This window comes from Phyllobates terribilis, unplaced genomic scaffold (assembly GCF_046119375.1).
Source record: "Phyllobates terribilis strain yellow unplaced genomic scaffold, ASM4611937v1 Scaffold_1__5_contigs__length_1240528914, whole genome shotgun sequence".
NCBI lineage: Eukaryota > Metazoa > Chordata > Amphibia > Anura > Dendrobatidae > Phyllobates > Phyllobates terribilis.
In genome coordinates this window covers 337568208-337596015 of record NW_027362761.1, presented here as the reverse complement: position 1 = coordinate 337596015, position 27808 = coordinate 337568208, and the positions used below count along the sequence as shown (strand labels likewise).

The 27808-nt window shown below is 43.2% G+C and overlaps 1 protein-coding gene across 1 annotated transcript in view; it reads left to right on the top strand.

The window, feature by feature from the left end:
- Positions 1-27808, top strand: part of PIWIL1 (piwi like RNA-mediated gene silencing 1) — a 462439-nt gene that overhangs the window by 17295 nt on the left and 417336 nt on the right. The window contains exon 2 of the mRNA XM_073676134.1: positions 11843-11917. Coding sequence (XP_073532235.1) covers positions 11852-11917 — 66 coding nt within the window. The 5' untranslated portion in view covers positions 11843-11851. The remainder of the gene's footprint in view (positions 1-11842; positions 11918-27808) is intronic.

Genomic DNA, 27808 nt, shown 5'->3' with positions numbered 1-27808 from the left:
AACAGCGCGACGGAGGGAAAACATCAGAAGATAAGTATAAACTTTATTTTATTCTTTTTTTTACAGGTTCTTTGGTACCCAGGTCTGGATGAGAGTCTCCTCTCCTCCAGACTTGGGTACCATCCGCACATTGATTCCGCGGCGCTTCCGCAAAATTAATGAACATGCTGCGGATTTTTGACTGCAGCATATACGCTGCGGAAAAATCCGCAGCATGGGCATTGACATTGCGGAATGCCATTGGGGACCATGGGGTGCGGATCTACATGCGTTTTTCAAGCGTTTACGCTGCGGAAATTCCGCAGCATATACGCTTGAAAAACGCTACGTGGGCACACAGCCTCATAGTGACAAGTCAGTTTTACCATATAGTAAACATGGTAAATAACCCAAAAATCAATTGAGGAATTGCACTTTATTTGCAATTTCACCGCACTAGGAATATCTTTTTTAAAATCAATGATGTAATTCAAAAGTACAACCGTATTGACGGAAATTTAAAAAAAGTTACTCTTAAAAGGAGAGGAAAAAACGAAAAATGGAAAATTGCCAGCAGGTGAAGGGGTTCAACTTTCTTACGATGGAGATAAGTGAATGCTTGTTTTTTTCTCTCTGAGTTGTTGTTTTTATCGATACCATTTTGGGGTAGGTTTTGTTCACCTCTTGCTTTTTTTTGTGGTGTTGCAGTGTCCGAAAAACCATAATTCTTGTGTTTTCTTTCTCACTACGCTGTTTATCGATCAGGTTAATTAATTTAATATTTTGATAGACCAGGCTTTTACAGATGTAGTGATACCACTTGTATATTTTTTTACATTTTTCCCATTTCTTTATCTTTAATGGGGAGAAAGGGAGACGATTTAAAGGGAACCTGTCAGTAGGATTTTGCTAAGTAAACTACAGGCATTGTCATGTTTGCACTGTTGCAATGATTAAAGTGATACCTGTGGTGAGGAAATCCTTTCTGGAGTTCTTGTGTAATCTTTACTTGAAGTTTTCATTTAATGATATGCTCGTGCTTCGGTTCAGCATGTGGGCAGGTCTTTTCTTGGTGCTCTAGGCCAGAGCACCAAGAAAAGACCTGCCCACAGGCCCGCCCCAAAGTACGAGCATCTTGGTCATCATTCTGTGCTTAAAGGGGTTTTCCCACAAACAAAAGTTAATTTTAAAAATTGGCTGTGTCTGACCATGTACGGAACACGGTCTGATCATACCACAGCTCCTGGGCAAGGGAGGACGCAAGAGAGTGTACAGATATTACAGCAGGGGATCGCAGAGGATTCATTTTGTGAGGTAAAATATTTCACTGCCTGTTTTTAAACAATATTTTACTTCACAAAATGAATCCTCTGCGATCTCCTGCTGTAATATCTGTACACTCTCTTGCGTCCTCCCGTGCCCAGGAGCTGTGGTATGATCCCTACACGGTCAGACACAGACAATTTTAAAAATGAACTTTTGTTCGTGGGAAAACCCCTTTAAATGACAGGTCACTGAACCTTCATCTATCAGCAAGCGATGTTCTCAATCTGCACATGCGCCACCCACTGTGTAGAGAGAACCAGGTGCAGCGGCAATGACAGCCTCTTTTGCGCACTCTCGCACTGGTCCTCTGTACACAGTGTAACAGTGCCAACATGGCAATGCCTGTAGTTTACTTATCAAAATCCTGCTGACAGATTCTCTTTAAATTTGTGTGTGCGTACATATATATATATATATATATATATATATATATATATATATATATACACATATATATATATACACATATATACACACACAGTCACAAATATGTGTATATATATTTATATATATATATATATATATATATATATATATATATATGTACACATATATACACACACAGTCATAAATATGTGTATATATATTTATATATATTTTTAACTTCTTCACCCGCCAGCCGGTTTTCATGCTCCTGACCAGGACATTTTTTTCAATTCTGACCAGTGTCCCTTTATGTGGTAATAACTCGGGAACACTTCAACATATCCCAGTGAGTCTTAGATTGTGTTTTTGTGACATGTTGTACTTAATATTGTGGTAAATTTAGGTTGACATGATTTGCATTTATTTATGAAAATATCGAAAATTTGACAAAAAAATGTAAATCTGCAATTTTCAAACATTACATTTTTATGCCCTTAAACCAGACAGTTATACCACACAAAATAGATAATAAATAAGATATAACACAAATCTACTTAACATCAGTATCATTTTTGAAACATAATTTATTTTTGGTAGAAGGTTAGAAGGGTTAAAAAGTTTATCAGCAATTACTCATTTTTCCAACAAAGGCCCTATGTGACACAAAATATAATTTTAAAAACTACACCTCAAAGTGCACAGAACCAGATTCAAGAAGTTTATTAACTCTTTGGGGGTTTCACCAGAATTAAAGCAATGTAGAGAAAAAATTAAAATTTTACTTTTTTCCACCAAAATATTTATTTAGCCCCAAATTTTGTATTTTCAAAAGGGTAACAGGGAAAATGGACCCTACAATGTGTTGTGCAATTTCTCCTGAGTATGCCTGTACCCCATATGTGATGGAAAGCTACTATTTGAGTACACGGTAGAGCTCGGAAGGGAAGGAGTACCCTTTAACTTTTGTAGCGCAAAATTAGCTGGAGTAAATAGCGGACGCCATGTCGCGTTTGAAGAGCCCCTGATGTTTTTACGGCAGAACCCCCCCCCACACACACACACATTATGGAAACTACACCTCCCAAGGAGTTTATCTAAAGAACTTTGAACCCACAAATGCGTCGCAAAATTTTTGTAAGGTAGACCCATGAAAATTAAAAAATACATTTCCCCCCCAAAAATGTTGCTTTAGCCCCAGATTTTTCCTTTTCATGAGAAAATTGTCCCCAAAATATGTTCGACTTCTGCTGAGTACACCAATACCCTATAATGTGATGGGAAAACTACTATTTGGGCGCCATTTTGGCTGGAATAGATTGGTGACGCCATGTCACATTTGAAGAGCCCCTGGCATGCCAAACAGCAGAAATCGCCACAAGTGACCCCATTTTGGAAACTACACTTCTTGAGGAATTCATCTTGGGGTGTAGTGAGCATTTTTAACCCTCAGACAATTCACAGAATTGTATAACATTAGGCTAAGTCAATGGAAAATTACCATTTTTCCCCACTAAAATATTGGTTTAGCCCAAAGTTTTTAATTTTCAAATAGGAGAAAATGAACCTTATAATTTGATGCACAATTTCTACTTTTGGCGCGCAGTGGAAAGCTCAGAAGGGAAGGAGTGCCATATAGGAGTTTAGATTTTGCTGAAATGGTTTGAGGGTGCCATGTCACATTGGCTGAGCCCTTGAGGTGACAGAACAGCAGAAACCCCCCATAAGTGACACCATTTTACAAACTATACCTCTCAATGAATTAATCTAGGGGTGCAGTGAGCATATTGACACCACATGTACCTCACAGAATTTTTTACAATTGTGCGGTAAAAAAAGAATAATTACATTTTTACCACTAAAATGTTGCTTTAGCCCCAAGTTTTTAATTTTTATAAGGGCTAATAGGAAATACCCTACATGTAATCGGGAACTACTTTTCAGGCACAGTGCAAAGCTATGAAGGGAAGGAGCGCCATATTATAGTGCAGATTTGGCTGTTATAGTTTGCTGGTTCCATGACCCTTCATAAGTGATCCTATTTTACAAACCACACCTCTCAATGAATTCATCTAATGATGATATTGACACCACGAGTGTGTCACAGAATTTCACAGAATTGGACAGTGAAGAAAAAAATGATTATGTTTTTACCACCAAAAATTTTGTTTTAGCCCCAGATTTTACATTTTCACATGGGGAAATGAGTAGCAACAAAATTTGTCACACAATTTCTGCTGAACTTTGCAATACCCGATATGTGGCTCTACAGTGCTTATACAGTGCTTAGCCACATGGCGAGACTCGGGAGGGACGGAGTGCTGTTTGACTCTTGGAGAACAAATTTTCGTAGAAGTTTGAGAACTCCATATTCAGAGCCCCAAAGTGGCAGAAGAGCAGAATTCTCCCTCAAGTGACTCCATTTTGGAAATTACACCCCTCTACAGATCCATTCACTAATGATCCAGCAGAGTTACTCTGGACTCTGTCTGGCCTCTGTTCAGATGTGTCCTTTTCAGTGGTGCATAAAATTGTAGCTAACCATGCTTTTATGCACACTTAAAATACAGACATTGCAGAATCATGGAACAGAGTCCACAGTGTCTCCATCTACCATAGGGAATCCTCTGTCTTGGGTTTCGGCTGAATCACGTATTTACATGGAAAATCCGGTGTAAGCGCTCAGCATAGAGCGTAGGATGAATGTGAGCCGAGACTTACTGCGAACTTTGAGATGTAGAATGAACAAATCAATAGCAGGTCAAGAATTGTTTTAATTTTTTACTCCATTCCTCATGCGGTATAAGTGGTTAAACAAATTTAGGCTATGTGCACATGAAGCGTTTTTGAAGCGTTTTCGCGGCAGTTTTCTGCTCGCGGAAACGTTGCGAAAACACTTGTTAATAGGTCTGCCAGGTATAGCAACGGTCAAAAAAAAAAAAAAAAGGTAAATAAACCCTTCATACTCTCCTGTCTGGCGCCCTACCACAACCCCCCCCCCCCCGGAGTCCTCCTGGTCCCCGGCGGCGATGCTCTCCTCCCAGCAGTGCACTGCGGGAGTGCGCTCGCTCCCAGCAGTGTACTGAGCTGCCAGGAACTGCGGTGATGTGGGCGATCAGCTGATCGCTCACATGACCTCACCATGAAGAAAGTTCCCAGGGTGATGGTGGTGGGGCTCATCAGCTGATGAACCCCAGTGACCTCCTGCAGCAGCATGTATACTGACAGGGGTGATTTTACACCCGTCAGTATACTTCTGTCTTCCACAGCAGTGGCATCAGTAATTGCTGATGTCAATGCTGTCGAAGTGACACGGATCGTCGTGGGACACTCAATGGCGGTGATCGTGGACTACGTCGTTGACGGCGGACAGGTGAGGGATATGGTTGTTTGTTTTTTTACATTTTTTTCAGGAGATCGAGAGATTCGGGGACTGAGAGGGTAATAAAAAAATTGTAGAACCGTTTTTTTTTTTTATTTCATTAAAATACTTTATTCTGGATGTGTTTTATTGAAAAAGTGGCGACCATTTTACTACGCGGTTAGTAAAGTCTTATAGACGCCCTCCATTACTAACCTGGGCTTCACGTCAGCCGCCAATACAAGGCTGATGTGAACCACATTACCCCACTCGCCACCGCTACAGGGCAGTGGGAAGAGCGGAGGCTAAGCACCAGATTTGGCGTATCTTATGAATGCGCCATTCTGGGACTGCTGAGGGGTGATATTAATAGCCGCGGAGGGGGCTAATATTCATGATGTCCAAAACGTAGCATTTTATTGAATGCAGGTAAATCCACATGTGTTCACCGAACCATGCGTATTTACTGCATTCTATACTTTCTAGTGGTCAAAATTATGTTGCACAGACTAGCGACTCCGCAAGAGAACTTGACATGCTGCGGTCCTGAAAGACGCGCTGCATGTCAGTGTCCACAGGTAATCTGCAGCCTCAGATGCACGCGTAGTGGACATGGGATTTCTAGAGATCCCATCCACTATACGGTAACATCTGGACACTGCGGGTTTGACGCTGTATAAACACGCAGCATCAAACCTGCAGCGGCCTCTGATCGTGGCCACGTACCCAAACTCGCCCGCAGCATGTCAGTTTCTGTAGCGGACACGCTAGTCTCCGCTGCAGATTTTGACCAATTGAAGTGTCATATGCTGAAGATTCACATGTACCGACAACAAAAGTGCGGCATTAGAACACCGCATTTTGGACTCAACAAAAACACACTGCGTCCAAATTGGTGCTGAGTGCTGATCGGAGGGACGTAGCTGCTAATGAACCAGCTGTGAGCTGTTAATTATAGACAGGGACCATGTTTGCAAATGGCACCTTCCCAGGCTAAAAATACCAGCTCACAGTGGTCGCATAAATTACATAAATAGAAATGTTAATGAAGATTGGGTGAATGGGACTAGCTGACACCTAGCTCTTTTGTTTGGTGATGTCAATGTGTCAATCAGACCTTTTCATGACCAAACCTAATTAAAGTAAAGTAAAGAGTTAAATAAACACACAGAGTAAACACTTTATTTGAAATACAACAGACACATTCTTTAATCATTCAAATTAACCAATATACTCACCCCAGTTCTGATGGTAATCGAAGGTTCAAGCATTGTCCCACCAAATAACTTTATTTAGCTCCAGAAAGCATTCATTGATGTACAAAAATGCTTCAAAAAACGCTTAAAAAAACACTTGCAAGAACCGCATCAAAAACGCATGGAAAATCCTCATGCGTTTTTCCTGCCAAGGAGATGTGAAAACGCGCAGGAAATTTCTGCTTCAAATCCTGACCATGCGCACATAGACTTATTCTTTGGTTCAGTGCGATTACAGCGATACCAGATTAATAAAGATTTTTTTTATGTTTGACTGCTATCACACATTAAAAGACGGTTTTTATTGTGCATCGCCGTGTTTTGAGAGCTATAATTTTTACAGATTTCTGCCGACAAGAGTCATGTCATGGCTTATTTTTTTGTGGGCCGAGTAAATATAGTAAAATTTATTTGGATGTGAATGATTACAAAGAAAGAAAAATCCATGTCCTCAAAAATGCCAAAAAAACACTTCTTTATTTGTGTGAATAGAAAACACTCCAGTCGGTGAATTTAAAACGCTATGTTAATAGATAAAAAATACTAGTTTCAGGTAGTGAAACCCTTAATCATGTTACCATACAATGGGAAGGGTTCGAACATACACAGTTCTGCTCATCGTTATTGGCACCCATGAAGTTTAAGTACATAATGTGGAATATCTCCTGAAAAAAATTAATCAAGTGAAACTGTTTTTTTGTATAGAGCACTCGTGTTAAATACAAAAGAGCAAATGATAAACAATAATTTAAAACCAAAAACAATGGGAGGGAAAAATAGAAAAACCTTAAGTATGCTGTGTCCCAGGTATTGGCACCCTTTACATTAAAGAAGTTGTCCAGTACTATAGAACATGCTTCCCATGGATGTAAACAGTGGAAATAAGACTTTTAGCAAATAGCTTGCACTGTCAATATTGCCTGTGAGCGGCGCTATCGCTGACCGCTCACAGGCATCACGTGACCCCCGGCTGCAGCCTCCTCTGGCATCCGCTGATATGTCAAGTTGGGGGTGACAAAGTGACGCGCTCCCCGCTGTTTGATGGGCTGTGGGCAGGGTTTCCCTGCTCGTCACAGCTCAGCATCTACCGTTCGCTTTTCCTCTTCTGCATTCATTGGGAAGTCACAGTGACTGCAAGTACAACTGTGCCTTTCGTAAAATGCAATGTGCGCAGGCACGGGATCTGGCTCGCGGCGACTGCACGTCACAGGGCAGGGGAGGGGGGGAAATATTTCAGTTAACACAATAGGCGGGGATTTCTTCCCCTGCCTGCAAGCATCGGAATCCTCACTGAATAAAAAGCCATTTCACAGCAAACAGACCTCTAATATGAGGCATACAGGTAAGTATAGATTCACATTTCTATCACCTGTATGCCCATATTAGAGGTCAGATAAGTCCCGAGGGTGACAGTTTCCATTTGAAGCATTACATTTAATTTTGTATTAAAAAATAATTGATTATATAATTAATGTTTATTCATACAAAATTAAAAAATCGCGGCACCTTCCCTTTAACCCCTTAAGCCCCGGAGCATTTTCCCATTTTTGCATTTTCGTTTTTGCTCCCCTTGTTCCCAGAGCCATAGCGTTTTTATTTTTTGGTCAATATGGCCATGTGAGGGCTTATTTTTTGCGGGACGAGTTGTACTTTTCAATGCCATTACTAGTTTTACCATATCCTGTACGGTAAAACGGGAAAAAAATTCCAAGTGCGGTAAAATTGCAAAAAAAGTGCAATACCACAGTTGTTTTTTGTTTATTTTTTTTACCACGTTCACTGAATGCTAAAACTGACCTGCCCTTCTTATTCTACAGGTCATTACGAGTTCATAGACACCAAACATGTATAGGTTCTTTTATATTTAAGTGGTGAAAAAAAATTCCAAAATTTGGTAAAAAATAAAAAAATAGCGCCATTTTCTAAGACCCGTAGCGTCTCCATTTTTCGTGATCTGGGGCTGGTTGATGGCTTATTTTTTGCGCACCGGGCAAACGTTTTTATTGATAACATTTGGGGTAGATCCGATGTTTTGATCGCCCGTTATTGCATTTTATTGCAATTTTGCGGCGACCAAAATACGTAATTCTGGCGTTTAGAATTTTTTTCTCGTTACGCCGTTTACCGATCGGATTAATTCTTTTTTTATATTGATAGATCGGGCGATTCTGAACGCGGCGATACCAAATATGTGTATGTGTTTTTTTTTTTTTATATATATTTTATTTTGAATGGGGCGAAAGGGGGGTGATTTAAACTTTTATATTATTTTATTTTTTTTTATATTTTTAAAAACTTTTTTTTTACTTTTTGCATGCTTCTATAGTCTCCATAAGAGACTAGAAGCAGCAACTATCCGATCGCCTCTGCTACATACAGGGGACGAGCAGGTCCCCTGCATGCAGCAGAAATGGTCCTGTGCTATGAGCGCCGACCACTAGGTGGCGCTCATAGCGACAAGATCATGACAACCACAGGCGTCTGCTGCAGACCCTGGGTTGTCATGCACGCCCATCGGCGACCCGCGATCACGTGACGGGGTCGCCGGTGGGCGGGGCTTGTGACGCGCTACCCGGAAGCGCACGTTAAATGCTGCTGTCGGAGATTGACAGCGGCATTTAACATGTTAATAGCCGCGGGTGGATCGCGATTCCACCCGCAGCTGTTGCGGGCACAAGTCAGCTGTAAGAATCAGCTGACATGTGCTCCGTTCAGTAAGGGCTCAGCGCAGCAGCCCTCACTGAACCCGGGGCACGCAAATATGCGTACTAATACGTCCCCGGTAAGTAAGGGGTTAAGCAAAAAAACTATTAGAAGCTTGGCATTGCCGTAATTGTACTGACCTAGAGAATCATACTGCCAATTAATTTTTCCTGCGCAATAAAAAGAAAAACACCATAATATAGTCACGGCTTTTTGTGCAGTTTCATTTCTTGGAATATTTTTTCCTGTTCTCCAGTGCAGTGAATGGTAAAATAAATGGTGTCATACAAAGCTACAACTTGTCTTGCAAAAAAACAAGCCCTTATGGCTTTGTAGACAGAAAAATAAAAAGTTATGGTTGCTGGAAGAAGGGAAGAAAACACTAAGGCTGTGTTCACACGATGCGTATTTCATGCGTTTCCGCGGCGTTTTTGCAGTTGCGTAAACGCCGCGGAAACGCATGAAAAACGCATGGTAGAAGGGAAGCAATGTTCCCCAATGGAAATCCGCATGTGCTGTGCCCATGATGCGGATTTTTCCGCAGCGTTAACGCTGCGGTCAAAAATCCGCAGCATGTCAATTAATTTTGCGGAAACGCGGCGATTTCGCCGCCATTGACTTGCATTAGAACGCGCCAATTCCGCAAGACAGCATCTGTACTTGCGTAATTGGTGCGTTCTAATGTGCGGATGGTACCCGGGTGTGGAGGAGAGGAGAGTCTCATCCACACCCAGGTACCATTAAAAAAGCTGTAAAAAGAAGAATAAAATAAAAAATAATGTATTCTTACCTTCTGTCGGCCCGCACAGCGCTCCCGCTTGGTTCCCGGCACTTTGCAGTGAGTTGTAGGACCTGCGGTGACGTCAGAGTCATGTGACGGGTCACGTGACGCTGACGTCGGCAGGTCTTTCAATTCAAAGTTGCCGGCAGCCGGGAGAACAGATTGAGCAGGACAGCGCGGGCCATCGGAGGTAAGTATATACACGCTCTCGGTTCACACTGTATAAATCCATGCCGGTTGCATGGATTTATATAGTGTGACCTAGTTATCAAGCACTTTCCAGGTGATGCTAACATCGCCTGGAAAGCGCTTGTCAATCTGCATGCGGAAACGCATGTGAATCTGCATGTGGATCCGCATGTATTCTGCAGGAAAAACGCATGCACAATCTGCATGCGTTTTTTCTGCCAGGGAGATGCAGAAATGATGCAGAAATTTTCTGCTTCATTTCTGCATCGTGTGCACATACCCTAAGGCTATGTGCCCACGATGCAGAAATGCTCAGGATTTTTTCCTGAGCGTTTCTGCATCTCCCTGGCAGAAAAAAACGCATGCGGATTGTACATGCGTTTTCCTGCCAGGGACATGCGGAAATGAAACGTTCTACACTTGCATTTCCGCATGCGGGTTGACAAGCATTTTCCAAGCGATTTTAGCATCACTTGGAAAGTGCTTGACACACTATATAAATCCATGCAAAAATAAAAAATAAACCTATACTTACCTTCCAATGGCCCCTGCTGTCTTGCTGCGCTCCTGTCCTGGCTGCCGGCAGATCGCGGTACGCTGTACTCAAAAGACCTGCCGTCACATGACTGTGACGTCACCGCAGGTCCTTCAGTCCTGCGCGATCTCTCGGCAAGCAGAGAGAAGGAGTCCGGGGGCCGTCGGAAGGTGAATATAATTTTTATTTTTTATTTTATTCTTTTTTTACAGCTTTTAATGGTACCTGAGTGTGGATGAGACTCTCCTCTCCTCCACACCCGGGTACCATCCGCACATTAGAACGCGCCAATTACGCAAGTACAGATGCAGTCTTGAGGAATTGGCGCGTTCTAATGCAAGTAAATGGCGGCGAAAACGCAGCACTTCCGCAAAATAATTGGTAGTGCTGCGTTTTTTTCCGCAATGATAATCCGCAGCGGAAATTTCCGCAGCATGTGCACAGCACATACGGATTATCATTGGGGGACATGGCAGGCCTTCTGCCATGCGTTTTTTAAGCGTTTCTGCAGCGTTTTTGCCGCTGCGGAAACGCTTAAAAAACGCATCGTGGGCACACAGCCTAAAGCGCAAAAATGGAAATTACCATGTCAGAAAGGTGTTAAAAGGGTAATATATAAAAGGGAGAAAAAAGAAAGAAACTGCTTTACTTGCCCTCCTTGGATACAGTGTCGGATCTCCGTTGCTGCTTCGGTTTCTGTTCTTGTCTGCAATACTAATGTCATGTCAATGTCAATCAACAGAACAGGGCAGTGTCGGGGACCTAGCCCTGAGGGTAACTAAAGTGAATTTTGTTATTTTACAACAAAGTGGGTGTTTGGAGAAAAGAGCAAATCCATATAAACTTCTGATGATTAACAAATATTTTGCAATTATCATTTTTAGGTGTACAAAATGTAAGAGAAAACAATTAAAATGGTATTGAAGAAATGGATGGATACACCCAATTTACCACTGTCTGATGATACAAATACACTGAAAAATTTTGAATACTTGCACAATTACCCTGTTGAAACTGTAAATAAGAGCACCTATGAGTCCTTTTGGGGAAAAAAAATATATACTGTATTATTCAGATTATAAGACGCACCTTTTAAAATCTGGGTGCATTTTATCTGAATGTAGCTTACCGGGGATGGGGGAGGTCTAACTGCTGTGGAGGAGCGGTGTCACAGGTGGCAGGGTTGCTGCTTCAGGAGGCGTGCGTCTTATGGTCCGGTGCATCTTATAGTCTGCAAAATGTGGTTACTCTTCAGTAATATAAATTCAAATATAACTTCCACGTTTTACTATATTTGAGAAGGTTAAATATTTTGTGCACTTTTTATTACCTGTGTTTATTTTTTGCAGGATTAAATCATGACTGGAAGAGCCAGAGCAAGGGCACGTGGAAGAGCACAGGTCCAGGACTCTCAACCACCCAAGGTTATTGTATTTTTAAAAAATAATAATATACATATATTTTTTTTTACAGAATTCTTGTCATCCTGCATTATTACCTTAATTTATACACCTGGAAAAGCTCCCTACATATATATTTTATGTAAGCCTTCGCACATTAGGTCACATTGCATAAAGACAGTGTGCAGTATACACTGCAGTTATTGGATTCAACTGAATAGTGTATTTGCTGGGCTATTCCATACAGCAGGGGTGGGCAGTTAATTTTCCCAAGGGGCAACTTAAGAGACTGTTGCGGAGGGCCGAACCAATAGACTGAAATTAATTCTGCTAATATTAATTATTATTACTATTAATTTATTAATATTCTTATTAATTTCATAATAATTGTATCACTTGGTATTGAGCAGAATTAAGTATACTGACTCGCTGCTACTGCTAATACATGTAATGATAGAGCTTTGTAACATGTATTCTTAACTGTAGCAGCTAATCAAAACCATAGAATTTACTATTTTTTAGTGTATAAAACATATGCTCCTGTTATTCCCTTGTAACTTGATCAACAGCTCTCCCATACGGTATGATCTTCTTATAGCCCTTCCCACTCACGGTATGACAGCCCTCACAGCCCTGCCCACACATTGTATAGCTGTCCTCACAGCTCGCCAAACACGGTATGATGGTCCTCACAGCACTCCCTTAGACACAGTATCATGTTTCACATGCAGTATGATTGTCCTCACAGCCTTCCTACTGTATGAAAACAAGTGGCCCTCCCTATAAACAGTATGATCCCACACATTCCTCCCTATATACATTAGAAGGCCACACACGTTCACAGATACTGAGAAAAAAACCCTTGCTCTTGTTCACCCGGCGCACTGCTTTGGTTTTTGCTGTGTGCACTGAGGCTCTGCATGGCAGAGGCAAAGTAGTGACATTGCGTTTGCTGTCTCAGTTGCGTACGCTGAATGACAGAAAGAGGCTCCGGCGGCCTCTTCCTCTACAACTATAGACACCACTGAAAGGGGGAAGGAGGAGCCAGAGGCTCCTTACTCCACAATTATATACCCCGCTGAATGGCGGAAAGAGGAGCTGTTGGCTCCTTCCTTCACAACTGTATTCACAACAAATACTGACATGTACAACAGGAAAAAATCATAACGTACCAGCGCAGAAACCCAGTTTTAAGGCTAGGAGTGTCACCCCTCATACACAAGACCAAAAAGAAAAGTACATTCAGTGTGGAGAGTTAGGCTATGTGCCCACGTTGCATTTATGAAGCAGAAAATTTCTGCTGCATAAATGCAAGTCCTCTCCCGGAAAAACGCATGCGGAATTCCGCACGCGTTTATCGCGCTTTTTTCGCGCGTTTATCACGCGTTTTCCACATGCGGAATTGCCTTGCGTTTTTTATGCATTGGACAAAGGCAATTCCGCTTGCGGAAACGCAAAATTAAATGACATGCTGCGGATTTTTGAACGCGGCATAAACGCTGCGGAAAAATCCGCAGCATGTGCATAGAAGTTGCGGAAACCCATTGGGGATCATGGGGTGCGGGTTACCAAGCATTTTACAAGCGTTTCCGCTGCGGAAATTCCGCATCAAAAACGCTTGTAAAACGCTACGTGGGCACACAGCCTTACAGCTGTAATGTATAGTTAAACTGGATCATCGCGATATACATGACTATATATATGTGGATATGTACAGTACAGACCAAAAGTTTGGACACACCTCATTTAAAGATTTTTCCGTATTTTCATGACTTTGAAAATTGTACATTCACACTGAAGGCATCAAAACTATGAATTAATACATGTGGAATTATATACTTAACAAAAAAGTGTGAAACAACTGAAAATGCATCTTATATTCTAGGTTCTTCAAAGTAGCCACCTTTTGCTTTGATGACTGCTTTGCACACTCTTGGCATTCTCTTGATCAGCTTCAAGAGGTAGTCACCGGAAATGGTTTTCACTTCACAGGTGTGCCCTGTCAGGTTTAATAAGTGGGATTTCTTGCCTTATAAATGGGGTTGGGACAATCGGTTGTGTTGTGCAGAAGTCAGGTGGATACACAGCTGATAGTCCTACTGAATAGACTGTTAGAATTTGTATTATGGCAAGAAAAAAGCAGCTAAGTAAAGAAAAACGAGTGGCCATCATTACTTTAAGAAATGAAGGTCAGTCAGTCTGAAAAATTGGGCAAACTTTGAAAGTGTCCCCAAGTGGAGTTGCAAAAACCATCAAGCGCTACAAAGAAACTGGCTCACATGTGGACCGCCCAGGAAAGGGAGACCAAGAGTCACCTCTGCTTCTGAGGATAAGTTTAATCTTGAGTCACCAGCCTCAGAAATCGCAGGTTAACAGCAGCTCAGATTAGAGACCAGGTCAATGCCACACAGAGTTCTAGCAGCAGACACATCTCTACAACAACTGTTAAGCGGAGACTTTGTGCAGCAGGCCTTCATGGTAAAATAGCTGCTAGGAAACCACTACTAAGGACAGGCAACAAGCAGAAGAGACTTGTTTGGGCTAAAGAACACAAGGAATGGACATTAAACCAGTGGAAATCTGTGCTTTGGTCTGATGAGTCCAAATTTGAGATCTTTGGTTCCAACCACTGTGTCTTTGTGCGACGCAAAAAAGGTGAACGTATGGACTCTACATGCCTGGTTCCCACCGTGAATCATGGAGGAGGAGTTGTGATGGTGTGGGGGTGCTTCGCTGGTGACACTGTTGGGGATTTATTCAAAATTGAAGGCATACTGAACCAGCATGGCTACCACAGCATCTTGCAGCGGCATGCTATTCCATTCGGTTTGCGTTTAGTTGGACCATCATTTATTTTTCAACAGGACAATGACCCCAAACACACCTCCAGGCTGTGTAAGGGCTATTTGACCAAGAAGGAGAGTGATGGGGTGCTACGCCAGATGACCTGGCCTCCACAGTCACCAGACCTGAACCCAATCGACATGGTTTGGGGTGAGCTGGACCGCAGAGTGAAGGCAAAAGGGCCAACAAGTGCTAAGCATCTCTGGGAACTCCTTCAAGATTGTTGGAAGACCATTTACGGTGACTACCTCTTGAAGCTCATCAAGAGAATGCCAAGAGTGTGCAAAGCAGTCATCAAAGCAAAAGGTGGCGACTTTGAAGAACCTAGAATATAAGACCTATTTTCAGTTGTTTCACACTTTTTTGTTAAGTATATAATTCCACATGTATTAATTCATAGTTTTGATGCCTTCAGTGTGAATGTAGAATTTTCATAGTCATGAAAATACAGAAAAATCTTTAAATGAGAAGGTGTGTCCAAACTTTTGGTCTGTACTGTACATATCCACATATATATAGTCATGTATATCGCGATGATCCAGTTTAACAAACTTTTGGTCTATACTGTATTTCTGGAGGTCGATAATATATTTAAATAGTATAACTCACAAGTTCTATGATGGCAATATCACATAATATCACCGACTATATTTCCAGTACAGTCACCCACTAGGTTAGAGTATGTGCAGTAACATCAGGTATACAGTGCTGGCCAAAAGTATTGGCACCCCTGCAATTCTGTCAGATAATACTCAGTTTCTTCCTGAAAATGATTGCAATCACAAATTCTTTGGTATTATTCTCTTCATTTAATTTGTCTTCAATGAAAAAAACACAAAAATAATTGTCCTAAAGCCAAATTGGATATAATTCCACACCAAGCCTAAAAAAGGGGGTGGATAAAAGTATTGGCACCCTTTGAAAAATCATGTGATGCTTCTCTAATTCGTGTAATTAACAGCACCTGTAACTTACCTGTGGCACCTAACAGGTGTTGGCAATAACTAAATCACACTTGCAGCCAGTTAACATGGATTAAAGTTGACTCAACCTCTGTCCTGTGTCCTTGTGTGTACCACATTGAGCATGGAGAAAAGAAAGAAGATGAAAGAACTGTCCGAGGACTTGAGAAACCAAATTGTGACGAAGCATGAGCAATCTCAAGGCTACAAGTCCATCTCCAAAGACCTGAATGTTCCTGTGTCTTCTGTGCGCAGTGTCATCAAGAAGTTTAAAGCCCATGGCACTGTGGCTAACCTCCCTAGATGTGGACGGAAAAGAAAAATTGACGAGAGATTTCAACGCAAGATTGTGCGGATGGTGGATAAAGAACCTCGACTAACATCCAAACAACTAGATATAGCAAATAAGTACATAAAATATAACTTTTATTAATGAAAAGTCTAAAAAGAAATTTATAACATGATGCCCATATGGTGTATCATAAGTAAAAAGATATAAATATCTACGATATGGCTGGACAGAATATCAGGCCCTATTAGGTCCAGCATAAGTAAGAATAATGAAGGTATTCAAGCTATGAAGTCCAAAAAGAGAACCCCACAGATACGCAAAAAAACAAGGTATATCTCACCAAATGCCCATATAGCAATATAGACGGTGATTATACCTATATCTGTGTATACCCATAGACAAAACCAGCCATTATTAAATGGTAAATAAGTATACAATCAAATAGAGCTATGAGGGGCCTTCTATTATCATCCAGGCACTCAATCCTCATAAAACATGGAAACATCTCACCCGGGGTCTTTTTATATATATCTGCTCCCCCTTTACATTCCAGGTGATGAGTTAATCCATGGAACATTCCAAGCCGAGGTATACCTCACCAAATACCCATATAGCAATATATACGGTGATCATACCTATATCTGCATATACCCATAGACATAACAAGCCATTATTAAATGGTAGGTATGTATACAGAAATAGAACTATGAGGAGCCTTCTATTACCATCCAGGCATTTAAATCCTCATAGAACATGGAAACATCTCACCCGGGGTCTTTTTATGTCTGCTCCCCCTTTACATTATAGGTGATCAGTTTATCCACGGAACATCCCGACGCGTTTCAATTCTTCATCAGGGGTATATAGTTCCTCTTCATTAAGGGTATATCGTTCCTCATTCCTGCATTGGTTCCTTAATCATATTCTAATGCCTCAAGTGGGTACACATTATGCCCTGCTTTATATGCGTGCGTTAAGCCGCGCTCCTTCATAATTACCGCGCTGACCGTGACGTGTTTCCGGTCCCAGAATACCACACTGCCGGAAGTAAACATCACGCGTTACCATGGGCATGGAACGCACTTCCGGTCCCAGAATACCCCGTTACCGGAAGTCAACGTCACGCGTTCCCATGGATATGGAACGCAAGCGTGCTGCTAGGAAACACGCATCACCTTACCAATACGTGGTGCCGCCTCACGCCATGCTGGAACCCACAGGTTCCTCCCCCATGCGATCCAGCAATCATATTAAGTGGGATAAAGGATTTTCAACAGCGGGAAAAGGCCACCCTCCGTTGTCCACATCTCTATCAAAACAAATACCCCAAATAATAATAATGTGTAAGAAGGCTCTATCTGTTAGTCACCAGAAAAACTGCCTAATTGTCTAAGTAAACACGTACAGTTCTCTCCATAAATTTATACAAATAGATCATGGATTAAAAAGGTTTTTATCGAGATAGAAAAGACCATATAAGTGCAATGCTTCGGTATGTTACATGGGGGTTCCCGTGGGACAAATAGTTTCAAAGAATAATATATTAATCAATCACCAAAGCCACAGCGGACCTCTCAAGAGAAACAGAAGAAAAAGGGGGGGAGGCCCTAATGAACAACTATAGTGATAACTAATCTGCTTACCCTACCTACGTGGAGGTTGGCACCCTACAAATCCTGCGCAAATGGCGCCCCCACTCTACGGTGGCTTTCCCTATCTACTTAACCCTATTCTATCCCTATTCTGGAAGGAATGGGGCAAAGGAAAGAATCTCATTCATACCAAGTGGGGTAGTGGTGCCCAGGGTAAAGATCCAACGAGTTTCCTTTTGTAAAATGCGTAAATCCCAGTTTCCTCCTCTTATCGAAGGTGTCACCTTTTCAATGCCCATAAATTTAATGACATTGGCATCCCCCTGGTGCATAGTGTTTACATGATTAGCTATTGGGGTATCTTTCTTGTTTTTTATATCACGTAAGTGTTCTAATATCCTTTTCTTAAACTCCCTTCGTGTCTTCCCAATATATTCCAATTTGCATATACAAGTCGCTTTGTATATCACTCCCTTCGATCGACAATTTATGAGTTCCCTAATCTTGAACTCCCTCCCCTTGACAAAGCTCCTGAAAGTATTACCCTGGGTCATGGCAGAACATGCCTTGCAGTTATTACACCGATAGCAGCCAGAAACCCCTCGATCCAACCATGTGGGACTACGCTCAGACATAAAATGACTATGGACGAGACGATCCCTAAGGGACCTCCCTCTACGATAGGTAATTTGTGGTTGTGAGGCCAATTTATCTCCAACGTCCTCATCCATACGAAGGATACCCCAATGTTTCTTAAAAATCTGTTTGACCTGTTGAGATTTATTACAGAATCGTGTTATGAATCTAATTGTAGACTCTTCTTGATGTTTGGCTTTTGGAACCAATAGCTCACTTCTCTCTCTCACCAAAGACTCTCTATAGGCCTGATTCAGAACCTTTTTAGGGTATCCTCTATCTAGAAATCTGTTTCTCAAGTCCCAAGCTTGTCTTTCATAGTCATTAACATCAGAGCAATTCCTCATGAGCCTTAAAAATTGACCCTTTGGGATACCTCTCTTGAGTGGGACTGGATGATTGCTTTCCCATCTCAGGAGGGTATTAGTTGCTGTTGGTTTTCTATAGGTTTCTGTCCTTAATTCGCCATTAGCCTCTCTGTGAACCAATACATCTAAAAAGGCCAATTTTGTTCTATTCACTTCCGATGTAAATAGTAGACCAATCGGGTTGTCATTAAGTCTTGCGACGAATTCACGGAAACTATCCGGTGTTCCGTTCCATATCACAAAAACATCGTCAATAAATCGCAGCCACATGACAACCCCGTTGGCTAGGTCACACTCATTAAAAACCATGGTTTCTTCCCACCAGCCCAGGAGCAAATTAGCATAAGAGGGAGCACATGGGCTCCCCATTGCTGTGCCCCTGAGCTGGTGGAAATATTCCCCATCGAACGTGAAGACGTTGTTATTGAGACAAAATTCAAGGAGTTTCAAGGTGAACTCATTATGTATAGTGAATTGTCTACCCCTTGATCTTAGGTAGTAGTCAACGGCTCTTAAACCAAATTCATGGGGGATCGAGGAGTATAAGGCTTCTACATCCACACTCCCCAAAATCATGTCTTGCTCCAATACAACACCCTCGAGTTTCCTCAAGAGGTCCGCTGTGTCACGCACATACGAATTTAAAGCTATCACAAATGGTCTCAGAATTTTATCAATATATGTGCCTGCCTTATGTGTGAGGCTGTTAATTCCAGACACAATGGGTCTTGCTTTTAGTGGTTCCAGACCTTTATGGACTTTAGGAAGACCATAAAAAGTCGCTGTGATCGGGTAGGCTGGGACCAGATAGTCCTTTTCATTTTTATCAATCACTTTGTTAATGAAACCTTCCTGTACCAACTCCCTGAGTTTGTTATGTAAATCCTTAGTTGGGTTATGTGATAGTCTCCGATAACCCTCCTTCTGTTCGAGTAACCCCAAACACATTGCACGATAATGGTCAGTATCCATGATGACTAAATTCCCGCCTTTGTCAGACGGTTTTATTACAATATTTTTGGATAATGGTCAGTATCCACATTGCAAATGTCACCAGATGATGGTGGTATCTTCTGACTCCTATTCTTTAAGGCCGTAAATGGGCCTTTTCCATCAATATTGGGGTTTAAATCTCCCAAGTGGTACAGAAGTCTTACGTCCTCCAGTAGATCTTCTTCAATCCCCAAGTCCCTACTACTTTTCTTGCCTTCCCTAATAAAGTGCTTTTTCCATTTTAATTTACGAACAAACAAATGTAAATCCTTAACCACTTCAAAAGCATCAAAATCGGTAGTAGGGACGAAGGATAGGCCCTTGCTGAGGACACACATTTCGTTTTCTAACAACTGTCTTTTAGAGAGATTAATAATCTGAAGCTCTAGTTGGGGTTGTTGAATCTGCTTCTGAGAGGATATTGTAGGTCTAAAAAATTGCTCCTCTGTGGTGATCTCTTACTGGAGCTCCTCCCCTGATTAAATCCTCTACCTCTCCCCCTAATTTTGTGATTTTTACCCTTCCCCTCAGTTTCCGATACCTCAGTTTCCGAAGAAGAAGGGTCAATATCAGTGGTCCTTGTATTTCTAATCACTGGAAAGGTGTAGGCCTTATTATCTTTAAATTCTGCCAGATCTTTACTGAAGAACTTATGTTTTCTCTCTTTTAGATGGAACTGAAAACGTTCAATCGTATTCTGCAAACTTAATTCCTTCTGTATAAATTCTGGCTCTGAGGAAAATTTTTTTGTGACCTCTATCTGCTCTTTCAAAGACTCATTAAGTGTGAATAAAGTTGATTTTTCTTCTTCCAATAGTATCTTCATAAACCTGATCGAGCTCTCAGTGGCTTCCCTTTCCCACTTAGTCATTAAGGTAGAACTCTTATAGCGATATCCAGGTGAGAGGGCAATCCGCAGGTGTCTAGGTACAATACCCGCCTTAATATAATTTTCAAGAGACTGTACCTCCCACCAGGATGCTATTTGATCCTTATAGAGTTTTGTAAGTTCTTTGAACGCTGAATTGAAAGAGGGAGTATATTTTTTTTGAGTGAACAATCTATCTGAGAATACCTCCTTTGCTTCATCTATCCATTCATCAGTATTAATACCAACAGTGAGAAAGCCTGCCATGCTATAATATAAATATAATCCAGCAGAGACCAAAAGACTTATTATGAAGATATCAACTAGATATAGCAAATAAGTACATAAAATATAACTTTTATTAATGAAAAGTCTAAAAAGAAATTTATAACATGATGCCCATATGGTGTATCATAAGTAAAAAGATATAAATATCTACGATATGGCTGGACAGAATATCAGGCCCTATTAGGTCCAGCATAAGTAAGAATAATGAAGGTATTCAAGCTATGAAGTCCAAAAGGGGGAAATGTCCAAACACATTGCACGATAATGGTCAGTATCCATGATGACTAAATTCCCGCCTTTGTCAGACGGTTTTATTACAATATTTTTGTCCCCTTCCAATCTCAGCAAACATTCCATTTCCCCCTTAGATAGATTATGGCTTCGATCGTTTCTACCGTATTCAAGGTCAACCAAGTCTTTTGTCACTAGATTTAAAAATACGTCTATAGAGCAAATGTCACCAGATGACGGTGGTATCTTCTGACTTCCATGTTTTATGAGGATTGAGTGCCTGGATGATAATAGAAGGCCCCTCATAGGTCTATTTGATTGTATACTTATTTACCATTTAATAATGGCTGGTTTTGTCTATGGGTATACACAGATATAGGTATAATCACCGTCTATATTGCTATATGGGCATTTGGTGAGATATACCTTGTTTTTTTGCGTATCTGTGGGGTTCTCTTTTTGGACTTCATAGCTTGAATACCTTCATTATTCTTACTTATGCTGGACCTAATAGGGCCTGATATTCTGTCCAGCCATATCGTAGATATTTATATCTTTTTACTTATGATACACCATATGGGCATCATGTTATAAATTTCTTTTTAGACTTTTCATTAATAAAAGTTATATTTTATGTACTTATTTGCTATATCTAGTTGATATCTTCATAATAAGTCTTTTGGTCTCTGCTGGATTATAACATCCAAACAAGTTCAAGCTGCCCTGCAGTCCGTGGGTACAACAGTGTCAACCCGTACTATCCGTCGGCGTCTGAATGAAAAGGGACTGTATGGTAGGATACCCAGGAAGACCCCACTTCTTACCCCGATACCTAAAAAAGCCAGGCTGGAGTTTGCCAAAACTTACCTGAGAAAGCCTAAAACGTTTTGGAAGAATGTTCTCTGGTCAGATGAGACAAAAGTAGAGCTTTTTGGGAAAAAACATCAACATAGAGTGTACAGGAAAAAAAAAGAGGCATTCAAAGAAAAGAACACGGTCCCTACAGTCAAACATGGCGGAGGTTCCCTGATGTTTTGGGGTTGCTTTGCTGCCTCTGGCACTGGACTGCTTGACCGTGTGCATGGCATTATGAAGTCTGAAGACTACCAACAAATTTTGCAGCATAATGTAGGGCCCAGTGTGAGAAAGCTGGGTCTCCCTCAGAGGTCATGGGTCTTCCAGCAGGATAATGACCCAAAACACACTTCCAAAAGCACTATAAAATGGTTTTAGAGAAAGCACTGGAGACTTCTAAGGTGGCCAGCAATGAGTCCAGACCTGAATCCCATAGAACACCTGTGGAGAGATCTCAAAATGGCAGTTTGGAGAAGGCACCCTTCAAATATCAGGGACCTGGAGCAGTTTGCCAAAGAAGAATGGTCTACAATTCCAGCAGAGCATTGTAAGAAACTCATTGATGGTTACCGGAAGCGGTTGTTCGCAGTTATTTTGGCTAAAGGTTGTGCAACCAAGTATTAGGCTGAGGGTGCCAATACTTTTGTCTGGCCCTTTTTTGGAGTTTTGTGTGAAATGATCAATGATTTGATTTTTGCTTCATTCTCTTTGTGTTTTTTCCTTGCAAGCAAATTAAATGAAGATAATAATACCAAAGAATTTGTGATTGCAATTATTTTCAGGAAGAAACTGAGTATTATCTGACAGAATTGCAGGGGTGCAAATACTTTTGGCCAGCACTGTGTATACCACAAGTCCATATGCCATATAATGTCTCATATACACAATTCACTCCACAAGAAATCTGACAAGTGTCCAAACTCCAAAGGATAAGATATTAATTACCGATGGTCTAGTGTGTTGATGGCTCTCCAGCCCAACCTCATATAGCACTGGATAAGTTTGATTCAACATGTTCTGTACCCCAAAATGCCACCAATAAAAGCTTCTACTCAACCCACAAAGAAACAGGTCCCCACTCAGGTTTGTCTTCTGTTAATAGAAATAAAGGGGGTGTCCACATTACTTGCAGCATAAAGGCTCTGGAAAAGTGACGTGGCTTCCACCAAAAGAAATCCACCAAAATCTGCGCTCCCAAATGCCCTCTCCTCCTGAGCCCCACAGTATGCCTAAACCGCAGTTAGCATCCACATCTTTGTCATTACTGTAGCGAGAAGAGCCCACTTAATTTACTGGGTGCGAGACTACGGAAGTATGAGCTGGGCACAATGTATTGGGCTGCACTACAATGGCATATTTGCATTTTCACTTGAAACATCCACTGCTGCTTGTTTCTCGAAAATACCCATGGAGTCAAAATCATCACTACACCTTATACAAAATTCACAGGGGGTGTAATTTCCACATTGCTTTCAATTGAGGGGGATTCTGGTTTTCTGGCATATATAACTATTCTACTAAAATTTGTTCTCCAAGAGTCAAATAGCAGTCCTTCCCTCCTGAGACTCGCTGTGTGGCCAAACAATACTGTGCAGCCGCATATGGGGTATTGCCACATTCAAAAGAAATTGTGTAACAAATTATGTGGTCATTTTTACCTATTTCTCCTTGTGAAAATGTAAAATCTGGGGCTAAAACAACTTTATAGTGGTAAAAATGCAATTTATTTTTCTTCACCGCTTAATGGTATAAAATTTTGTGAAACAAATGTGGTGTCGACATAATCACTGCACCCCTACATTAATTCTTTAGGAGGTGTAGTTCATTAAATTGGGGTCACTTATGTGGGTACTGCTGTCCTGACACCTCAGAGGCTCTGCCAGAGTGACATGGCACCTGAAAACTATTCCTGGCAAATCTGCACTCTTGATATGGCGCTTCTTATCTTCTGAGCTTACCACTGTGCCTAAAAAGTAGTTTTTGACCACATAGGGCGCACTGTCAAACTCAAGAGACATTGCGGAATAAATTGTGGGGTCCATTTACTCCTGTTACCTTTGTGAAAATGAAAAATTTGTGGCTAAAACAACATTTCTGAGGAAAAAAACATGTTTTTTAAATTTTCACAGTCCAATGTTTTAAAATTCCGTATAGCACCTGTGAGTTGAAGGTGCACACCACACCTACGAAAATTCCTTTAGGGGTGTAGTTTCCAAAATGGGGTCACTTGTGGTGGGGGTTTCCACAGTTTATGCACATCGGGGCCTCTGCAAACATGACATGGTGGCCGTGCTCTATTCCAGACAGTTTTGCACTCCAAAAGTCAAATAGCGCTCCTTTCTTTTCGATCCCCGCTGTGCGCCAAAAACAGTAGATTTCCACCACGTATGTAGTATCGGTGTACTCAGGAGAAATTGCACAGATTGTATGGTCCATTTTCTCCTGTTACCCTTGTATAAATGAATAATTTGGGGTTAAAATAACATTTTTGTGGGAAAATGTGATCTTTTATTTTCACGGCTCAACGTTATAAAATTATAAAGCCCCTGGGGGCTCAAGGTGCTCACCACAAATCTAGATAAATTCCTTGAGGGGGTCTTGTTTAAAAAAATGGGGTCACTTGTGGGTGATTTCTACGCTTTAGGCACAACAGAGGCTCTCCAACATGGCGCCCGTTCTCGATTCCAGCCAATTTTGCGTTAAAGTCAAACTGCTCCTTCCCTTCTGAGCCCTGCTGTGCGCCCAAACAGTAGTTTCAGCAGCAGAATGGAAGGAAGGGAGACACAGATCCATTACTAGTGGGTAGGCGGAGCCCCACAGGATAGTTCACCTCAGATTAGAAAAAGTGACAACCGGCCCCTCCAGCTTAGGCTCCTCCTACTCCCATGTCCTTCAGTCTAAAATTTCAGGTCGCAGAGGATAGTCGCTGCCTTTGCAGCTCCTCAGAAGAATTTTTTATTTTACTCCGGAGACCTGGACCCCCCGTGGTCTAGAGGTCTCAGGGGGTCTCGGCGCTGCTGGGACCCCTGACCCTCCCCTGTCAGATCTGCGTACCCCCTAAGGAGGTCCCCGCAGAAGCCTGCCGGCCCCGGGGGATACTGGGCGCTTCCTGGTGGAGACGCACACCGCTTCTGTGGGGTCCCTGCGCGCTCCGCCGTGGGGGGGAGCAAAGGGCCACGGCGCCACACATCCCTGGGGGTCCCTGTGACGCTCAGCTGGGTAAGTGCTCTCTGTGGTCTGAGTGCTTCAGCGGCTGCGGCAGTAGCCGCTGTTACTGTTTCAAGTGGTGACTGTTTTTTTTTTGTCCCTGCAGGAGGATATCTCCGCTGCAGGCTTTTGTATAATGGCAGGGGAGCAGGGACGGAGGAGCGTGGGCTCCGTTAGTATGCGGCGGCGGGGGGCGTTGCTTCGCGCCTCTCTGCTGCCTGTCATCATAGCCTCAGACAGGAAGTGCCAGGAAAGCGTGCGCTGGAGCTGACCCAGCCCCCTCTTCTTCTGGCCATTACCTCGTGCAACCTCCTGCTCCCCGCTCTCTACACCAGACACCGAGCACTGTGGAAAGAGCAGTCACCGCGGCCAGCTGGTGAGTCACTTCTGCCTTTTAAGGCAGAAGACCCCTTTTTTCACCTATTGCAGCGCAGAGCACCTTCCTGCTGGCCTGTTAAGGCAGACAGGGTGTGCTATATTCGGCGCTGCTTCTTCCCCGCTGAGGAGGCTCTGGGACTCGCACACCGCTGTCCTTTTAAGGCAAAGGTGTATTGCGTGGTCAGCAGCATTAACCCCTTCTGAGGGGTCTGGCCTCATCAGGGCAGTTAACCCTTTCTGGACCATTGTCTGTTAGGTTAACTTTTGCTCTGCAGGCAGCTGGGGTGGCTCTTCTCCCTCTAAGGAGGAGCTTTAACCCTTCAGTGCTTGGGTTTTTTTTCTGTAGGAACTGGCTGTGATAGCAGAATCACACATCCTCGGTTCCTGTACCCATTGTAAAGGGTTATTACCGCCTTATCCGCGATGCTCGCAACTGTGTGGGGGCATGTCGGATCAGGGACCAGGGGGGCGCGGATCCCTCTCCCGGTCCGCTTCAGGATCGGTCACGCGTATCTGATACGCCGGGGTCTTCGGCGTCAGGTTCGACACTGGTCGGGGGTCTCAGTGATGTTAAAGTGGAGGCGCTAACTCGCTCCATTGACAGTCTGTCTGACCTCCTGGGTCATTGGGTCTCTGCTAAGTCCCAACCGACGTCACGAGGCAAGAAGCGCCACAGGCCTGTGGTGGCGCTGTCTCCTCCGCGCAGTGCGTCGGAGGCTTCGGAATCACCGACAGACTCTGCTGGTGAGATCTCCAATTCTGATGAAGAGGATCGGCAGGGTCGTTCTGCTTCGCTTTCGGGCCGCGTGGACGCTTTTATTGGGGCTATGCGGGAAGCATTACAGCTGTCTGAAGAGGTGACGAGGCGCCCTGGCAAGTCAGCCCGGCTGTATCAGGAGTCGCGTCGGGCTCGTTCGACGCTGCCGGCGCACGATGAACTTAACGAGGCGGTGGAGAAAGAACGCCTGTGTCCGGATAAACGCTTCCAGGGGATGCGGTTTTTTGATGCCCTGTATCCCTGCTCCACGGAGACAATCGCTAATTGGGTCCCCTCTCCTGAAGTGGACGTGCCATTGTCTCAGCTGAGCAAATCCTCTTTGCTTCCTATTAAAGGGAAGGCGAGTCTACAGGATCCGCTGGACAGAAGGACGGAGTTAGCGGCGAAGTCCATCTACGAGGCCGCGGGTCATGGATTCCGAGCGGCCTTGGGGGCCATGTGGGCTGGTGAGGCTTCTCTGCGGTGGTTGGATCAGCTGCGGACGGCGTGGCATGATGGGACTCCGCTGTCTGAGGTGGAAAGGCTCTTCCAGCTGTTGGAAGAGGCGGCCCGATATGGCAGGGACGCAGTGCTGGATACTACTTCGGTTCTGTCCAGGGCTCAATCCTCGGCCGTCACAGTCAGTAGAGCACTGTGGCTTCAACAGTGGACTGGAGACGCAGTATCCAAACAAGGTTTGCTGAGTCTGGCGTACAAGGGCGGTCAGCTTTTTGGTTCGGACCTCACGGAGCTGATTGCTAAGGCCAAGGCCAAGGATACGGCTTTGCCTCAGCGGAAAGCAGCGGCTTCTACGTCTGGTAAGTCAAGTGCCGGTAGTGGTCGTCGGTCCTTTCGGCCCAGGGGGCGGTTCGGTCAGCCCTCTTGGAGATCGGGTCGTCCCTCGTCTTCCAGAAAAAAGACCACCCAGAAATCCCGTACACCCTGGAAACAACATTTCCGTCAGGACAAAAGGGAGGTTGACAAAAAGCCCACTAAAGCGGACTGACGCCAGGAACCCTCTCGAGGGCTCTCGGGTGGGAGGTCTGCTACAATTCGGGTCGAATTGGGCGTCCCACGTACTGGACGCCTGGGTGACGCGGGTTATGTCGGCAGGCTATTTCATAGAGTTTCATTCTTGACCCCCGGACAGGTTTCTTCAGTCACGCATCCCGTCCGAGCCCAAGCTGGCTGCCGCACTGCTGCCTGAGGTCGACTTTCTTCTGCAGCAGGGTGTGGTGGTTCCGGTTCCGCCGGAGGACCGGGGAAGGGGGTTTTACTCCAATCTTTTTGTGGTCCCTAAAAAGGAGGACAAGTTTCGCCCCATTCTGCACCTCAAAGAATTGAATTTTCATGTCCGGACCCGCAAATTCCGTATGGAGTCTCTTCGCTCTGTCGTGGCGGCCCTGTCGCAGTATGATTTCTTGGTGTCGATCGACATCCGCGACGCCTATTTGCATGTCCCTATCGGCAGGGCTCACCAGCGCTTCCTGCGTTTCGCCATAGGTCAGGCCCATTACCAGTTTGTGGCCCTACCATTCGGGTTGGCCTCGGCGCCCAGGGTTTTTACAAAGATTCTGGCGCCGCTCATGGCGCTCCTTCGAAGGCAAGGAGTTACGATTCTCCCCTACTTGGACAACCTGTTAA